The sequence below is a fragment of the Haplochromis burtoni genome, unplaced genomic scaffold (genome assembly GCF_018398535.1).
Source record: "Haplochromis burtoni strain Fernald_Lab_line unplaced genomic scaffold, NCSU_Asbu1 Contig_375, whole genome shotgun sequence".
Taxonomy (NCBI): Eukaryota; Metazoa; Chordata; class Actinopteri; order Cichliformes; family Cichlidae; genus Haplochromis; species Haplochromis burtoni.
This window is the reverse complement of record NW_024582736.1, coordinates 400,090-419,139: the sequence shown is the minus strand read 5'-3', so window position 1 is coordinate 419,139 and position 19,050 is coordinate 400,090. Positions and strand designations below refer to the sequence as shown.

General features: G+C 40.8%; 1 protein-coding gene across 1 annotated transcript in view; it reads left to right on the top strand.

Moving 5' to 3' along the window:
• The first annotated feature begins 1,279 nt into the window (after positions 1-1,279).
• The window catches only part of itpr2 (inositol 1,4,5-trisphosphate receptor, type 2), a 59,801-nt gene continuing 42,030 nt past the window's right edge, over positions 1,280-19,050 (top strand). Inside the window, exons 1-21 of the mRNA XM_005943697.3 lie at positions 1,280-1,654; positions 6,079-6,149; positions 6,382-6,500; positions 7,472-7,558; positions 9,119-9,277; positions 10,040-10,138; positions 10,281-10,364; positions 10,531-10,677; positions 11,497-11,592; positions 11,881-11,934; positions 14,871-15,022; positions 15,522-15,621; positions 15,701-15,861; positions 15,953-16,094; positions 16,249-16,407; positions 17,037-17,209; positions 17,434-17,553; positions 17,784-17,969; positions 18,053-18,304; positions 18,387-18,534; positions 18,876-19,026. Coding sequence (XP_005943759.1) covers positions 1,563-1,654; positions 6,079-6,149; positions 6,382-6,500; positions 7,472-7,558; positions 9,119-9,277; positions 10,040-10,138; positions 10,281-10,364; positions 10,531-10,677; positions 11,497-11,592; positions 11,881-11,934; positions 14,871-15,022; positions 15,522-15,621; positions 15,701-15,861; positions 15,953-16,094; positions 16,249-16,407; positions 17,037-17,209; positions 17,434-17,553; positions 17,784-17,969; positions 18,053-18,304; positions 18,387-18,534; positions 18,876-19,026 — 2,752 coding nt within the window. The 5' untranslated portion in view covers positions 1,280-1,562. The remainder of the gene's footprint in view (positions 1,655-6,078; positions 6,150-6,381; positions 6,501-7,471; positions 7,559-9,118; positions 9,278-10,039; positions 10,139-10,280; positions 10,365-10,530; positions 10,678-11,496; positions 11,593-11,880; positions 11,935-14,870; positions 15,023-15,521; positions 15,622-15,700; positions 15,862-15,952; positions 16,095-16,248; positions 16,408-17,036; positions 17,210-17,433; positions 17,554-17,783; positions 17,970-18,052; positions 18,305-18,386; positions 18,535-18,875; positions 19,027-19,050) is intronic.

The following is a 19,050-nucleotide window of genomic DNA, read 5'->3' as shown; positions in this document are numbered from 1 at the left end:
GAAAGGGGGGACAAAATGGAACAACAAGCACAAGTTTATATGATTCTTTACAATATATATTTGTCTTTTTTTGGTTAAATATTTTGCAATTTTACTTTTTTATCCTCAAAGTTTGGAGGAGAAACATCTAATCAATGGAACTGATAACAAGACACAAGCCAGAAAGTTTTTATTTTTTATTTTTTTATTTGGGAACAACTGCTTTAAAGGTGTACTTTACCCCATAATTACATGCCTATATCTTCTCTCATCTACAGTGCAGTTGATCCATCTAAATCAGTTTAGTGACAGTTGGGTTGTTTTAGAGAGAACAGCTGCAGAAATGTCTGAAATCTTCTGAATGTGATCTTTTAGATGGCTCTGACCTTGTGAAGCTCGCAGTCACAATGAAGAAACAAATGAGCAAGTTTCATACCAGGTTCTCAAAATATCTGCAGAGCTTTTTTTCCTTTCTTCTGTTTTAGTGAACATAAAAGCTCAATTACGATAAACTATTTTTTTTTTTTTTTACCATCTGTCACTCTGGATGGTTTTTCTGCTGACTGATACCAGTGTAACTCGATAGAAAAAAAATAGCTCACAGTAGCATTTTTTGGAGTAGCTGGGTCGTAATTTCTACTCCCCCACTCGTTTTATAAATGCAGTTTTTGCTGCTTTTAGCACCAAAAGTTATACGTAACCACAATTTTGTTGTACATGTACAATGACAATAAAGGACATTGTCGTTTGGCTTTTATAAGCTCATTTGAAAAAAAAAAATGTGTAAAAACAAGAAGCTGCTGAAGATGCGAGTCTTTATGAGTGAAGGAGCAGATACTTCAACACAAATGAGTCAAACTGTGAAGTTTTGTGAAATCACACAAAAAAGTTATAGGTTACAAAAGAGTGCAGTACCATGTTTGTCCATTACAGTGCTGAGCAGTCAGAAGTTTGCCCTGTGTTGAGACCAATATGAATATTTACACGGAAATGAATAGTTTTGATCAAGATAACAGAGATGACGGGTAGATCCGACAGTCTGATAGTTTGTGATTTATAATGTGGGATCTTTGTCCAGCTGTACAAACATACTCATGGCTTGTGCCCAGTTTATAATTTTAATATATTTGAATTACTTTCCCCCGTGTCTGCTATGATACATGTTTACAGGTGTGTTTCCGCACACTTATGCAAGTGCATTTCCTTGTAAAACGCCATTTAATGACTTGTGTTTTCAGTGCGCCTGCTCTGAGCAAAAACCAAAAAACTTGTCATTGAACGGAATTTGCTCACAGCCGTGACAGCGGCAGTCTCCTCCCCCTGAAGAGTGGATGTGAAGACTGCGGGTCTCTCTGACATACAGGAAGAAGTTGATTAAGTGCAAAAACACAGCGCTTTTCTGAAACTCGCCTGCTTGTTTTTCCTCTTGCGCTTTCACCTTACTCGATCGACTTTGCCGAGCGGCAGATCTGGAAGAATGACGGCGAATCTGATGGCTGATGCCAAACTGGAGGCGCTGTAACGTGTGGATTTGTTCATAAATGGAAAAGCAAGAACGAGTGTGAAACATATCTTCGGTGAAAATGCCAGAGCACAGATCCAGTTTTCTTCACATTGGAGACATTGTGTCTCTGTACGCGGAAGGCTCGGTGAATGGCTTCATCAGTACTTTGGGGTACGTTCCTCCTTTCTATCTCAATTTCTAATCACTCAAGAGTCCATGGCTTAACCCTCCCTTATGCACGCTTAAAAACTGCTTTCACTTTACATCTGGCATGAACTTCTTCAAATGTATGTTTTATGCAAATCCAACAAGTGAAAACCTAAAGTGCGACCTGCGGTCAAGGCCCATCGGCGCGTAAACGGCTCCTTCTCAGGAAATTCTTCACGTTTACGCAAATCTAACAGGAATGCAAACCAGCGTGTTGCCCAGGTACGCTTCGCGAGAGGCTGCGAGCGGATTCTTGTTACTGTGGTCACCAACATGTGGTTCAGGGGCCCAGAGAGAGGCACGAGGAGGTGTCAGGGTGACCAGATTAAGGGAAGAGTAGTTGTTCATTCATTTGACGTTAAGATAAGAAATGTCCAATGACCCTGAATGCCACTCCTCCTGTTAAATAGAACACGTCTAACAAAATAAATTGACACCGAGTGAAACTCTAGGCTACCTCTTATTTGGATGATGTTCAAATATTTATAGTGTTCACTTAAATAAAGGACTAGACTCTTCCTGTTTAGGTGAAGGAATAAGTGTGCTCTATATGTTGCACATGCTTTGAAGTCATCTCTTTGCAGTCCATGTACAGATTGAAAACGAATCTGGTGGATTGCAAGATAAACATGAGAGGGTGCAAGGTGAATGTGGGGGCTAAAAAGAAGAAAAACGTTCTAAAGTCATATTAGATATTTAAAACCTTTTCACTGATTCCCGTTTGCTCTTGTCATTTATTGTTAATTTATTGGTGTTTGTTGTGTCATTATAATGATATTCAGGATTATTTTTTTTAAATGAGGAAACCATTGGTTTTGACTCCTTCCTATGTTGTAGCACTTGCACTCAGTAGATTACTTATCAGTTTTACTTGGTGAAAATAAAACGGCTTTTCTTTGCAAAGCAGTGCAGAAAAAGAAGAAGCTGCACACACAGTTTGTTTGGTTGTCGCCCCTCATGAGCTGAGAGCTTCAGTGCAAGGTGAAATGCCTCGATGGTTCCGGGTTACACTCTGGCCTCTGAGCCTGCTGAACGAGTGTGGAAACACTGATTGGCCCTGAGGAATGGCTCTGCCCCACCCATGTTCTCTCCTTTTCCCCCCACTCTTGTTCTCTCTCCTTTCTCCTGCTTTAAGTCGTTCCTGCCAACAGGTACCTCACATCAGATGCTCAGATAATCTGTAGAGTTTTGGAGCAAATAGAAGCCGAACTGTGTGTAACCCTTGAATGCAATGCTGTTTCCTGACTTATCATCTGCTAGTGTGAACTAAGCTGCGATATTTTATTTTTAAATGAAAAGCTTCCATAACTGTTAAGGCGTGTGGTAATGCAAATCGAAGCGACTGCACCCTACATGGTACACAGGCTGTAAATTTCAAAAAAGCAAAAGTGCACAGCAACGATTGTTCACGCCTGCTGTTGTTGCAAAGGGAAAATAATTAAATTCTTATCAGCCTTTCTTAGAGACTTAGAGCTTTATATTGTCATTGTGCAGTTTCTTGCACAGCGAAATTGGGTAGCTGAACCACCAAGGTGCTTTCAATAGCTCACGTAGTTTGACTGGTGCCCTGAGAATTTTATCAAGGACGCTGCTGTGCCAGAGCTCACTCAGGCCCAGAGAGAAGCAGCAAGTAAAGCAAAGAGCCTTCAAGATCCTCCCAGAGCTGCAACCCCTGTCAATGCAATTAAACCTGATCTACCCAACCGTGTCCATGTTTGCATAAAATAACATCAAATCTGTTAGTTCCACACCTGTCATTGCAAACTCTCAAAAGCTGGCTAACCTCCAAGTGACATCACCAACCTGACCTTTTAAGTCTTGCAGTTTAACTGGCAGATTTCCCATATTTTAATGTGTCGTAACAATCAGTCCAGTTTGTTGCAACTAACAGTAGAAACTGATGCATAGATGCAACACCAAAAAACCCAAACATTTTCACATTCATACCTTTTTACCAAAAGTGAATTCAATGGAAGAGTCTGTTTAATCAGTATGTGTGTGACTCATTTAGAGTACCGTGGTATCAGCAAGTTGAAACATGCATTTGTGTTGAAATTGTTCACATGCATCCACTTTTCTTGCAGATGAGTCATTGTTCTGTTGCCCGTCGCTGTTCTTTAAAACATTTAACAGCAGTTACATAGACTTGCTGCTTTGCATTACATGCTCTCTATTTCGTTTTTTTGTCTGTGTTATTTTCTCAGTCGACTAAACACAGGCAATAGCTATAATTAGCTCCCCTGTGTCCAGCCTGCTAGATTTATCTTTGGTTCATGTTTAACTTGGTTACAGAGTGTCAGGCACTGTCAGAGTCTTTCTGTTTGTACTAACGCCCAGCTCTCTGCGGCCCTCCTTATTTATGAGCTTTCCCAGAGAGCCCTTCTCTTTAGCCAGTTGCCAGTTAGCCTTGTGATAATTCTTCCTGTTGGGCTCTATTGTTTCTCATTTAGATGTAACTTTGATACAGTGTTGAAGGAAGCAATACACAGCCTGTAGATTGACTGATTGACTGCCGTGACTTAAAAAGGGAAATGGCTCAGCTCTCTTTAGCAAAGCTGCCAGCTTTGTATGAATTGGAGGAATTGTGCATTGCATTATGTTTCTCCCCACCGGACGGAATGAATGGATGCACTTGTGCAACTCAAAATGTGGTGCAGAGGAGATAAATGGAATGGGATGATTATGGAGTCTTTAGAAATTCATTAGCTGGTGTCATTGCCTGCAGAAAAAATGGTAGCATTTCTCTTCGGGGAAAGTGAAAGCTGTATGCATGCTACAAATACTGCAAAAAACCCATCTTTGGTAGTGTGATAATTTCCCTTACAGGCTTACTTTACATGAATTCTTCTTGCCTCAAAAGGGCCTTTTTCTCCACATGTCTCAGTTTTGCTTCTGCAGAATGTTCTGGTGCCTTTGCCCAGCAAGAAATGGAATTTCACTTTATAGTTTTAAGGCACTATATATAAAAAACAAACAATGGGCAGGATACGGATTTAGATAAAGTAACTAGTTCAGTAGTTTGGTAAGATCAAATATCAGAGTCTTCTTCCTTATGTACACAACAAGAGGCAAAGAAATTCACAGCTGGAACTTAAAGTTGCATTTTAGTCATAAAAGAAAAACCTGTAACTCCACAATCACTGAAATGTTATAAGCCTTCATTATTTAATGATGCTCTTTTTCTGTCGCTGCTTGCTTTTTTCCCACCGATTCCAGAATGGGCTCTTAGCCATTAAGGTTTTTACAAGCACCTTCAGCCTCAGCTCTCTCTGTGCTGGCTGCTAACAAAGGTTGCCCAAATTTTGCAGTTTAAAGACGATGTGTGCAGAAGGACACTTTTAATAAAAGGGATCACTGCTTTTGCCTGCCAAAGATCTGCTTCTGGACCAATTTAAACCAGTTTAGGACACCATAGTACATAATGAATACACTTCATGGCATCAGATAACTTTAAATGGCTGTTGATGAATGTGCATTCTTATAATTGTTCTTTCCTTAATACTTTTTTTTCAATCTGAACTGGGTTCTGTTTCCTTAGTTATCAGCCATCATCAACTTCATAGCTTTAACTCTGTGCTCGTCAGATGTGTCAGAAAGGCGAGTTTTGCTGACCTGCTGTGTCCCTTAACCCTTTCAGTGAAACATGTCTAGTGTGTGGCAAATAAAAGGCGAGGATATGGGGGAACAAGACAGTTAACTGGATGACACCTATTGAAAGCCCCCTCATCCACTCTGAACAGAAACCACATGGTTTCCCCAGGTGGAGGTGGCTCAGTGTGCACTTTATGAGCTACAAAAGACTTCACAGAGAGGCCTGATCTTCCGTGACCAAATCAATGTGCAGTCTCACAGCTTTATTTTAAATGATCCTGACACTATTTATTTCACAGTTTTAATCGGACCCATGTAAAAGTCATAGAAACTTTGACGTCAGTTTATTCTAGTTCTTTTATCTCAGCACAACACCACATTACCTATGTTGGTCAGGAAAGCAGAGATCAAAGCACTGCCAACGTGGATGAACCCCACCCAGAAACACATCCACATACTGGGACTGCCTTGGATTAAATGGATGTGATGGAGAAGAGAGACAGTGAAGCTTTTCTTCCCATGGAGTGCTATAAACTGTCTATTCGAATCATGGTATTATTTGTAGTTTGAGATTCTGCCTTATGTATTTGCATGTGAGCGTGATATACCTTATGGTATATCACGCTCACATGCAAATACATAAGGTAGTTTGAGATTCTGCCTTATATATTTGCATGTAAACCACAATAATAGAGTGGTTTACTGCTTATTAAAATGCTCCCAAAGGAGTTTAAGTCCGTAATAACACACCTATAGTAATCATGTTGATGCAATTTCATGTTTGTCCTTCTCTGCAGGCTTGTCGATGATAGGTGTGTTGTCCAGCCTGAAGCTGGAGACCTGAACAACCCACCCAAAAAGTTCAGAGGTGTGTAGGATTTTACTGGTCACACTGGTTTCTGGTCATACACACACACATGCGCGCACACACACGTGAACTTGGACTTTTCTGAGACTGCATTATGGGTTACAAATAAGCTCTGATGTGTTGAAATGACTTCAAGGCTTCAAGCTCTACATGTAGACGCTAGAGTGTCATTTTATCTGGCTCAGGTGAGTCCTGTGAGCCTCACTGCTTTTTCTTTTTTTCTCTTCTGCAGATTGCCTCTTCAAGGTATGTCCCATGAACAGATACTCGGCCCAGAAACAGTTCTGGAAGGCAAAACAAGGGAAACAAGGAAACAACAACACACAAGGAGAACTCTTTAAAAAGTTACAGGTATGAGGATTTTTAATTTTATGAGCATTTCAAAGCCTTAAAAGTTCTACAGAACTTTTTAACTTGTATGCAGTTGTTTTCTTTCTGCTTGTAATGGGGCTATTAGCAGAGAACAGACAGAAGAAACATGGCCACAGATGTAATGATATGATTACAAAACCTGACCAGAGTGTGACCTAGGATGTCCTTGTACCAAGTGCGCTTATAAACCCTGTTATTCTTGAACATGGAGTTTGCTGTGGACAGACTGTTTGTAGCAGAAAACACTAATTGGGTTTATAGTGGACAGGCCGCCCCTCCCAGTCACAGCCCTCTAGGTCACACTGTTGTTGCCCATGTAAGCAATGAAGTCCCTCAGCAGGGGTACCTTCAAGAACTCAAACCAGGGACGCCGAGAAGACCGGGTACTCTGAACCGCCGTTGGGCACATGAGCTCAAATGACAATCAGGAAGCAATTATGCATGAATTTATGCCTAATTACAGTTTAAATCAGGGATGCACCAATCCAGTTTTTCCATCTAGTACAGATATCTGGACTCCGAGTGTTAAATTATTAAGCTTTATTTGTCAACGTGAGGATAAGACGCAATGTGTTATGAGTAAGCCAACATCATTATTGAGGTTAACATCACTTTGCTAATTTAACTGTAAAATACAATTTTCTTTTTTAGACCTCAGCGTGAGAGCCTCTACTGTGTTTTGCTGTCAGTTGAACTATTTTCTTTCCGTTGCTCTCTGATTCACCGCGGGGGTCTCCTCTGCTTGACCAGTGACACACGAAGCAGAGCAGAGAGGTTAAGAGAGCATACTTCAGTTTATTATGACCATCCAGCATATTTTTTAAAAAAATGGTAGCGTAGGGTTGGTCGTTGATCTTGTGTGGACAACCTTTCCGTTTGTAAACAAAATGTGGAATGAGGAAGGATGTGTATGTAATACCTTTTTAACAATCGTCTGCTTCGTTACGCAGCATGCAGCAGAACTGGAGCAGAAGCAGAACGATTCAGAGAACAAGAAACTTCTTGGAGAAGTTGTCAAGTACAGCAGTGTTATCCAGGTAGAGATAATCTCTTAAACTATGGTGTTACACTCTGTTGTGTGCTGAGCCTACCTTTTGTTTTATTGTTTACCCAGCTTGTGTTACTGTCATCTAACCCCTGACACCTCAGGCAGGTTTCTAAAAAACAATGCTGGTATTTGATTTCACTCACTGCTGAACTCTTGCCTGCGTGGTTGGATTGGGAAACCACACATTTAACTGCTGTTGTGAAAGGTACCAGCCATTGTTCCCTTACCTTAGTTAACTCGCCTTATGGATAAGCAATTTGTCTGTATTGATTCAAAGCACGGGCTAATTTAGAACCTCGTTTGTTCAGTGAATTCAGGAAATGTCTCCAAATGAAGTCAAATTAAATAACATAGTGGAGTAGCTCGTGTATCCTACAAATGAGCGGATGGCTCATTCAGTCCAGTCCTTGTACCTGAGCATTTTCAGAGGAATGTTTTTGCTTATTGTTAACACACACAGACCTATGAAGGCACCTTGTTACTTGCAGGCTCTCAAAAACACATCATTTGTCCACTTTTCTTTAGTTGAATCTAATATCAGCGTGGTGTGCAGGGTGGAGGACAAAAAGACGAGATGGCAGACCTAAAGCAGCACTGTTCTCTGAAGCATCATCAGAAATTGCACCTGCAGTATACACATTTTGCCAGATGATTATTCAGATTATAACTTAGATTTGTTGAGCAAAAATGTTAAATATTTCATGGTTTTAGCATTTTCTGGGGGGGGGTTTTCTTCTGAATTATATGAATAATTTTTACATACACTTTTTATGTTGTGTTTATGTTGTTTTAGTCACCTGCTGGTTGAACATAAGAATCATTTTCTCTGTGTAACTATGATGCAAACCTTGAGACCATTTCGCTGCATATCCCTGCCTGCGTTTACTTGGGAACATTTTCTTTTTTTTTCTTTTTTTTCTTTTTTTTTCTCTTTCATCCTTGCCTGGTCCATTTGATTGACCTTTATTATAATTATGAATTTATTTTATTTTCAGTTGCTACAAACGGGACAGACATGACTGGGGGATAGGACAGGGAGAAAGAATGAAAGAAAGAGAGGGAGAGAAAGAAAACCAAAGGGGAGAAGAGACGGTGAGAAGGGGGGGAAGAAAGAAAAAAAACAAACAAAAAAAAAAAACACCTGGGTCACCTGTATGGAGAAAAAAAACAGAAGAGAAAGCAAACAACAAAGAGCAACATAATAAAAAAAAAACGGCACCATCACAATAAACTAGCTAGCAGTAAATATCAGTAGATACTAAGTAATAAACGATATTGTGCAGCACGCAAGATAGACAGCGCACAATGTGCTTTGAGGCAGCAGCCAAGAAAGCTGTAGTCCGCCTGTGTGCATACCTGTGTGGATCAGCATGCTTGCATTCCAAAGGTTTCTCCATGTAACAATCTGCTACTTGGGAACATTTTCAAAGCAGGACTTTTTTCTTCACACTCATTCCCCCCCCCCCCTAACAATGATAGATAAATGGTCTGAATACATCCTCCTCCACTGCTCTCCCAGTGTCTAAACTGCCTAATTTTTCTGTCTCAGCTCCTGCACATAAAGAGTAATAAGTACCTGACGGTGAATAAGCGACTCCCTGCTTTGCTCGAGAAGAATGCCATGCGGGTTTCTTTGGACCCGGCTGGAAATGAGGGCTCCTGGTTCTATATTCAGCCCTTCTGGAAGCTCCGCAGTGAAGGAGACAATGTAGGTTTCTCTCTCCTTGGCATCATCTCTTTGTAGACATGAAGTACTGTACAAAAACTTGACATTCCCTCTGTCTAGACTGTCAGTTCATTGTTTGTCCTGTTCAAGTAACATTTCTGATTTTGTCCTTCTCCTTTGGCTTTAGCATCCTATGGTTAAAGGTATTGCTTCTGATTGTGCATGATGTGTGTACATGTGTTAGGTCTGACACAAAATACTGTGGAAAAGCATGGATGCAACACCATTTCAAATGCATGTAGACTGTCAGGTTGAGGTTAAAAATCTAGTCAGCTGGTTTGCTTTTTATCTACTGTTTGCCACTGCTGAAATATTGTCAAATACTCCAGAACAGCACAGGCCACCTGTTTCTGATACCACAGCGTGCTTGTGTGTGGATGCTTAAGAGGAGAAACAGTTGACCATGTAGAGTCTGTTACAGCTTTCTATTTTATGGACTAGAAAGCATGTATTAAGTAAGCAAAAGGAAGTGCACTTTTAAGTCCTCGTGTCTTTTGAATGCTGCATTCACATCCTCTGGCCATGGTATGAATAAATCTGTTTGCTGTGAACGGCTCGACCACTCTCTCAAGTGAAGCCCAGCCTGTTTTGCTGCTGCACCCTTGACCAGAAAAAAAAATGGGGATGTTTGAAAAACCCTTTGCATGGATGCATTCTTACTTTCCTGTTAAGCTATTGGAAAACTGCAAGAAACTGACAAAACAGGGTCTCTTTTTGTAATTTGACTGTTCTATTGGTTTCAAGGTGGTGGTTGGAGACAAAGTGGTGCTGATGCCAGTGAACGCCGGACAGCCGCTTCACGCCAGTAACATTGAACTTTTGGATAACCTTGGCTGCAAAGAGGTGAGACTAGTGCACTTGGATTGTTTTTCATCAGCACCGGGGTATTAAAAGGAGGATGTCACATTATTACTATATCATCATAGTGATTTCGGCAGATGACTCTTATTTATCCGATTGTCTTCTACTTGTGTGCATGCCCTAGGTCAATGCTGTTAACTGCAACACCAGCTGGAAAGTCACCTTGTTCATGAAGTTTAGTGACTACAGGGACGATGTCCTAAAAGGAGTATGCTTTTTTTTTTTTCCCCCCCCCCGTCTCCTCCCCTCTTTCTTTATATTCTTGTTAGCCATTATTTTTAATGGAACCACATTCATTATATGCGTCTTAAAATGTGTAACATGCAGTTTTCTGCTATGTAGCACTCATGTTTTTGTTTGCTGTCCTCTGTCAGGGAGACGTTGTGAGGTTGTTTCATGCTGAGCAGGAGAAGTTTCTAACCTGTGACGAGTACAAGGATCATCAATACGTTTTTCTCAGGACCACACTGCGGCAGTCTGCCACCTCTGCTACCAGCTCCAAGGCTCTGTGGGAGATTGAGGTAAAGCATAGAACAGACTGAAGATGTGACCGTAGTATGTTTGGTGAATTCAGCCCCGGGGTAACTTGGCGGTCAGGGGGCAGTTTCTCCTTCTAAGTAACTGCCAGGCACGGCTTTAACAGAGTAAAATCCTGACTTGTAAACTGTGCTCAGCACAATTTGGATAAGCAGATATTAAAATTGCCATGAAAAAAGATCATTCAACCATGACTTTATGACATTATTTCCCCTTAATGTAAGACATGTGCTCGTCTTTAGTTCTGTATAAACCCGTCTGTTGTGCTGCATGTTCCTCTTTATCAGCTTGCAGTTAGTTGAAGTTCCTGTTGTCCCTCTGTTTGTGCCAGGATGTACTTCTCTTACTGTATCAGTGTCTGACATGTTGTTGCAACAGTCTGTGGAAAACAGAATATTCTTGTGTTCTTGCCAGTGTGTAAGAGATGACGCTGACTCTGACTCATTCTGATACTGCGGTGCAAAATGATGTTGCCGTACCAAAAGCTTTAAAATCAAGGCATTTATGCCAGTGTGACTTTTAGTTCATAATCTTCCAGGTCATGTAACCGCACAGTGTTACATTCAGCGAATTAATCTCAATGCTTTTACACCAGCTGTCTTTTTTTTTTTTTTAAATGTGCAGATATATGTCTAAATATATGTGCAGTACTCTAATTCACATACAAGCTGTGAGCAAGATAATTAAAGCTCCTCTCAACTGCTGGACACTGAAATACATTCTTTGGAGTGATAATGTTGAAAACATGCTAATCTCTGATTTAAAAAAAAACTAAAGCTTCTTATTTTGTGTCCTTATGTCAGGTTGTGCACTATGACCCCTGTCGGAGCGGAGCTGGACAGTGGAACAGTCTCTTCCGCTTCAAACACCTGGCGACTGGAAATTACCTGGCAGCTGAGGTTTTTTTTTTTCTTTTTTATGTTACCTGCTTTTAAAAATCAGCTGACATTAATAATCATATGGTGTTTATTGTTCAAGCTGAGTGCACCTGCTTTTCAGTTTTGAGTGAGCACAGCTGAAGAGGATTTTAGATGATGTGCTGTAGGTGGCAGTGTTCCCATTGTTATGCCCACTATCACCCGTGCGTTGCTGTTGAATAGATTGTTTTAGGTGTTGATGATGATAATGACTCTGTAATCAGAGCTTTCTAGATCTGAGGCCACTGACGGGTCATCTTCTCTCTGCAGGTAAACCCTGAATTCATACCCAAAACTGTGGAGACCAAAGGAGATGTGAATCAGGTAAACAAGCTGATTTACATGTATTATCACACCCCCTTGACATCAGACTGTGGCTTACTTTAATTTTGCTTATATATTCTTAATACTAAGGCACTGTCAGTATTAATGAATTTTAGAGCACGTTTAATTCTTGTTCTTTTTTCTAAATTCAACGGAAATAAGACGAGTTAATTAACACGAGAGAAACTTCAAACTGTGTTTTTAAGGTAAATGCGTTGTAACTTCAAACTTCTCTGTCTCCCCATTATTTGGTTATGCAATACCACCAGTTCCTTTCTCTCTTTCTCTCTCGCACACACACAAACTCTGCCAAACTCCAAATCTATATCTAGACATTTCTTTCAGCTCTTAGCGAGCTTGCACATTTGTATTCTGGCAATGCAAGGAGCATGCACACCAACTCTCTCAGTCTCGCACACTTTCTCATGCACATGCTGAATTTCAGACACACAGGGGGCTCCTTACATAACGTCTGGGTGTGTGGGGGTGCCCTGCGAGAGGGGATGGAGGGGAGGCAGACGTGCTGTCTGCTCTGCTCCACTCGGCTGTGCTAAGCTGGTGGGGTGAGTCACTAGCAGAGCGGAGGGGGAGGTGGAGGAGGGGAGGAGGAGAGTGGGAGGATGGAGAAGCTGAGGCATGGAGGCAGCTCCGGGGAGCTTCCCATTGACATGCAGAGAACAGTGGGAGAAATTAACCCTCACCATTATCTGCAGTATCTGCGCTCTTTAGGAGCCTAAGTACTGCAGTGTCTGACACAACACACGGAGAAGTCCCTGCTCTTTGTGTTTTCGGTGTAATTTGTACTCAATTAATCAACATTAGGTCTTATTTAGGTGTATGCATGGAAAAACACAACAACTTGACACTAGGTATGTCAGTGCAGAGCCAATACTTTCCATACTTACAATTTTATTTCAGCGTGGCTGAATATTTACTGTGCAGCTGGATGTACTGGATCTTTTTTCCATTGTGTATGCGAGTACAATTTGAATTATTGCCTTGGGATGTTGGTAGATTTGCTAGATTGCACATGAGGAGAACAACAAAAAGTTTTTTACTGCCTTCAGTGCTAAACTGTTTATCAGATCAATCAAAAGTTTTTACATGGGTGGAAAAATTGTAGAGTCAACGAAACGCTTGAATCAAACTTTCTGTTTAATCTTGTAATCCGAAGTTTTTTTGAGTGCAGCTACAGAAAAGAAGATTTTTTTTTATTGAAATAATCTGAATTACTGTCATTGATTTGTTTTTTCTCATCGCTATTTTCACAAAACCAGACTACCTTTTTGCACTCGCACTTTAGGTTTTCGTTTAGTTTAAGTTCCCAGTGAACTATGTTTGCAGAGGACGTGAGCTGCAGTCGGAGTAGGAAGCAGGTGGAGGAATGCACTGGCGAGAAGAGGAATGAAACACATGGGTGTGAATGAGATGGGGGGAGATAAGGGAATGATAAAGATTTGAGGAGTGGAAGTAGTGAAGGTGGATTAGTTTAAATTCCTGAAATGACAGCGAACAAGAGAGGTGAAGAAGAGGGTGCGGAGGGAGGGTGAAAAGGTGGAAATAAGTGTACTGGGAGATTTGTGACAGAAGGATAGTGAAAGGGAAGGTTTACAACATATAGTGAGACCTGCTATGATGTATGACTTAGAGATGTGACACTAACAAAAAAACAGGAGGCTGAGCATGAGGTAGTAGACTTAAAAATGCTAAGATTTTTTCCTCTGGTGATGAACAGGAGTAAGAGGATTAGAAATTAGTATTTTGGAGGGGCAGTCTGGTTACAGAGGTGACACTGAGATGAATATGGAGCTGCCAGGCAAGAGGAAAAGAGGAGGTTCATGGATGTAGTGAAGCAGGACATGCAAAGGGTTGGTGTAACAGAGGAGGATGCTAGAGATGTTGTGATATGGAGGCAAATGATCCACTGTGGCGACCCCTAAAAAAGGAGCAACTGAAAGAAGTAGTAGTAAAAGATAATGACTTTGAATGGTAGTGAAGTGTAGAAAAAATAGGAAAGTGCAGGAAAGCAGGATAAAAATAACATTGTGATTTGATGCATGCTCAGTCATCCAGGTAAGTAAATCTCCAAAAGTTGATTCAGTTCATCCGGACGTAGCGTTTTGTGGGAGAAAGTGACTTCTTCAGATTAAGGAACTGACCTCCCAGCCCATTGTTCCTTCAGTGGGCTGGTTTCAGTCATTGTGCAAATGTACTGTTTATAAGATTTGGGGAAACCTGCAGTCAGCTGAGACTGAAGAAGTCACTTGGATGAGTGACGAAACGTTTCTCCCACAAAACGCTACGTCCAGATGAACAGAATCAACTTTTGGAGAACATCGTGAAGTCACTCAATACACTTGAGAGTTACCAGTCCCATCCAGAGCCTGTTAGCCTGTTAATTACTTTGTGTATAATGTCATAAAAAACAGTTTTTCTTTCCTGTGCAACTCCACTGTATGTATGCAATATTACATGCTGTATTTAAAAGCAATCATGAGTAGCTGGAACTAGCATTAACCCAAAAAACAAGCAAACCAAAAAAACTTGAACAATTTGAGTCACTAAAAGTTTAAAACTTTTCAGTCAATTTTCTTTTGACTTTTAGACGTTTGAGCAACAAAAATAAGCACTTTGATGCAATGGTTCAGGAGGATAATTTGCACAATAACCCTGTTAACCTGTGTATTAATGAGTTGCACTCTGTACGACTTTCTTTAATTGACCCATTTGCGTAGCCGAGCTCTGCAGAGAGATTCTTTTTTTCTCAAGTTAAACCAGCATCGACTCTGCGCTTGCTGTGCTGTGTTGAGTATGATAGTTGAAACAGACTCTGACTGACGAGTAACTTGCCTGTGCCATATAAGCTTTTAAACTGCACACACAAATGTTTACTTCCTTTGTTTTTGTGTGTGTGTATGTGCGTGTGTACGCTTCAGAATGAGACCGATATTGTGTACTCGAAGAAGAAGAATCAAGCAGCAGAAAGGATTGCTTTCACCTTGGTTTCTGTTCCTCATGGGAATGACATTTCATCTCTGTTTGAGCTGGATGCCACCACTCTGCAGCGTGCCGACTGTCTCGTGCCCAGGTCAGTTATTCCCACGCGAGGCAACGCTAAAGAAAATAGGTCACAGCTTTAACTTCCACAGGAGGCTCACAGTAGCTCATGTCAGGAAATCTTCCATTTCTAATTCTAACTTCTGACCCTTTTTCTTGAGATTACTTAAATTTTGTTGTTAGTAATAATTATAGTGACTCATGGGGGATGGAGTAAAACAGCGTTATTAAAGGTTATTCCAGTTCACAATAAGTGGAACACATTCTAGGTTAATGTCTGCAACTTGTAAAAAAAAATCAATCACAAACCATTGGAGTAAAAGTTGGAATAGCTGTTAAAAAACAGAAATTTTAGCTTCGTAATGGGAATTTGTGACTTTCAGTATCCTAAAGTCTTGCTGCTGCTAAAAATAACAATTTAAGAATGGATGTAGGTTAATTGACTTTACTGGATGGATCACTTTTAATTATTTTACCACAGATAAATAATTAACTGACATTCATGCTGTGAATAAATTGTCCTTCCTCAGAAACTCCTATGTAAGACTTAGACACCTGTGCACCAACACCTGGGTGACCAGCACCAACGTCCCCATTGATGCAGATGAGGAGCGTCCAGTTATGCTCAAGGTCTGAATATAGCCACACTCACACACTCGCACTAACCCTGGATAGATTACTTAACATATTTTTTTGGCTGTCACAATAGATTGGCACCTGTTCTACTAAAGAGGACAAAGAAGCGTTCGCCATTGTGTCTGTTCCCCTATCCGAGGTCAGAGACTTGGACTTTGCTAATGATGCAAATAAAGTCTTGGAGTCCACTGTGAAGAAGTGTTTCAACGCCAGTATTACTCAAAATGAGAGGAGGTATAGAAAAGCAAGCACCGCGACACACGTAACACCAGATGATGTGCGCACTTCATGTTCTGATGTAATATTTCATTCATGCATATTTCAGGTTTGTGACTAAGCTTTTGGAGGACCTGGTTTACTTTGTGTGTGTGGTGCCCAACAACGGAGAGGACGTTCTGTCTGTGGTCACATCCACGCCCAACCGGGAGCGGCAGAAACTCATGCGGGAACAAAACATCCTTGCCCAGGTCAGGAATATGTAAACACAGGTGCTGATTGGTACTAAGTATTAAAAAAGGCCCCGGTGCAAAAGTCTACTGCAACGAATGATACAGCTAAATTACAATAAAAACATTTTGTGTTCAGTTCTTTATCAGTGCATTGTGGTTTTTGCTTGTCTAGATATTTGGCATCCTGAAGGCTCCATTTACAGATAGTGGCGACGGGCCAATGCTAAGGTTGGAGGAACTGGGAGACCAGCGCTATGCTCACTACAAGTATATGTTCAGCCTGTGCTACAGGATCCTACGCCACTCCCAACAGGACTATCGCAAGAACCAGGTATGTTGTCATGCTGTATATAAGCTGCTGTTTTTGGGTTTGATCAGCTAACCAGTGCGGGGAAAATAATAAAATCATAAAATCATTCAGCAACAAAGTCTCTGGCACTTTGTTGATTTTTTTTTTTTTTTTCAGGCCAGGAAAGTTGTTCCCTGGCTTCCATACAAGCTGATATTGAGTTTTCATTGAGTTGTCATCAGGATCATTAACAGTGTCAATAAGATGTGAGGTAGCTAAGGATAGAGGTGGCTTTTGACTGAAACCAGTATAGATTCTGCCAGATGGTCTGAAAAAAATCTATTGGGGACCCCAACTGATGTGTTAATGGTCCCAATCGAGGTAGTAGGTCTCAAAAAGAAAAATTGCAACTGCATGGCAACATTCAGTCAACAATTGTGCTATGATGATCAAAACAGCAAAATGTAACGTTCCCTTCTTTAATTTTTATTGCAAATCCAGTTTTTTATTTATTATTATTTATTTTAATAAAACAATAGTCTGTAGATGACCTAACAAAACCCCCAATCCTTTGGTGAGTCTCACCCACACACATATATACACACACACTTTTATTCCACCACCTTCTGCATCACGAGTGCTGATAAACGCATGTTTGTTTCCTCATGCAGGAATATATAGCCAAAAAATTCACAATCATGCAGTCTCAGATCGGGTATGAGATTCTTGCTGAAGACACGATCACTGCACTGGTGCACAACAACCGCAAGCTGCTGGAAAAACACATTACAGCCAGAGAGATTGAGACCTTTGTCAACCTGCTGAGGCGCAACAGAGAACCCAGGTCAGTCAAGCAGACCTCCCAAATATTAGACAACCCCAGGGAACAATTACATGGAGGGAAAAAATGCTGGAAAAGTGTTAAATTAGTTCAAATCTTTCTTCCAGCTGCTGCTTACTTACTTGATATCTTTTATTTCTTCTATTTTTATATATACTGGTTAATCTTAAATGTAAATATATATTTGAACAAACCTCGGCATTTCATGTCTGCTCTGCTTTGCACAGATTTCTGGACTATTTGTCTGATCTTTGTGTGTCCAACAAGACGGCCATCCCCATCACACAAGAGCTTATCTGTAAATTCATGCTGAATCCTTCCAATGCAGATATCCTCATCAAGACCAAGTGAGTCACACCTGGTGATTGTTATATTTTAAAATGTCCCGAACCATTAAAAAAAAAAAAATTCCAATATGTGATGCCTTTGCACAGCGTGCGAGACTGCCGTTTCCTCCAGAGCATCTACCTCTTGTGAAATGTATATTTTCAGCAGCAGCAGCTCTACGTCAGTGTGTAAAGTGAGCAGTTTTTCTAGCTACTACTTAATGTCTCACTCGCTCCTTTATCCTTCCAAGACTAATCTCAAACATAGAGACCAGCAACCTGGAGTCCTCTCTGATACAAGAAGAGGGGGAGGAGGAGGAGGTTTGGCTCTATTGGATCGACAGCAACAAGGAGCCTCATGGCAAATCCATCCGCCACATGGCCCAGGATGCTAAGGCCAGCCACAAGTGTGATGCCGAGATCATTACCTACTACAGGTCTCTTTAACATTCAGTTCCACAAATGCGTGCACAGAAACCATTTTCCCCTTTTTCTGACAATTTCTTCTTCTACTCCACAGATACCAGTTAAACCTGTTTGCTAAAATGTGTCTGGACCGACAGTACCTAGCCATCAACCAGATCTCCAGTCAGCTATCTGTGGATCTGCTCCTGCGGTGCATGTATGACGACTGCCTGCCCTACAACCTCAGAGCCTCCTTTTGCCGCCTCATGTTGCATATGCATGTGGATCGTGACCCACAGGAGTCCGTGGTTCCTGTGCGCTATGCCCGCCTCTGGACCGAGATCCCCTCCAAGATCAACATTAATGAGTGAGCATCTACGTGTTGGGTTATATGTCTTTACAAGTATAATTTGTGAGTGACTACATGTAGATTTTAATGGCTTCAACAGGTTTGAGTATGAGTCAACTGACAGCTCAACGGAGGAAATGAAGAAGAAGTTTGCTCCAACTATGGAGTTTGTGGAAGAATATCTTAAGGATGTGCTAAACCAGGCTCATCCTTTTGAGGAAAAAGCTAAGAATGAACTCACATTGGAGGTAGGATAAACAAAACTTCAGATATACCCATATGGAAAAGAAATAGTAAAAACATATATGATTTACTCATGAAAGTGGCCACTTTCTCATTACTTTCATATTTTTTTTTTAGTAAGTATACAAAACATACAAGTTTCATTATATAATTTTTCAAGGGATCTTATATGTGTTTTCAGTCTTGTATGCTTTTCATACAAGTTTCATACAAGACAGATAAAAACTTTATAAGATTTATATATATCTTTTCTATATGGGTAACTTTGGCATGGTTTTTTTTTTTTTTCATTTACTGGTTTTATTGGGTTGTTTTAATGATGGATCATGTTTGATTTCTCTTTCAGGTGGTGAACCTGGCTCGAAATCTGGTTTACTTTGGTTTTTATAGCTTTAGTGAGTTGCTGCGCCTCACGCGCACTCTGCTGTCCATCTTGGATTTTGTCCAGTACCCGGCCAGCCCCTTGAACAAGCTCAGCAAAGGCCCAGAGGCTGGCGGTTAGTGCAGTTATGTGTTTAAAT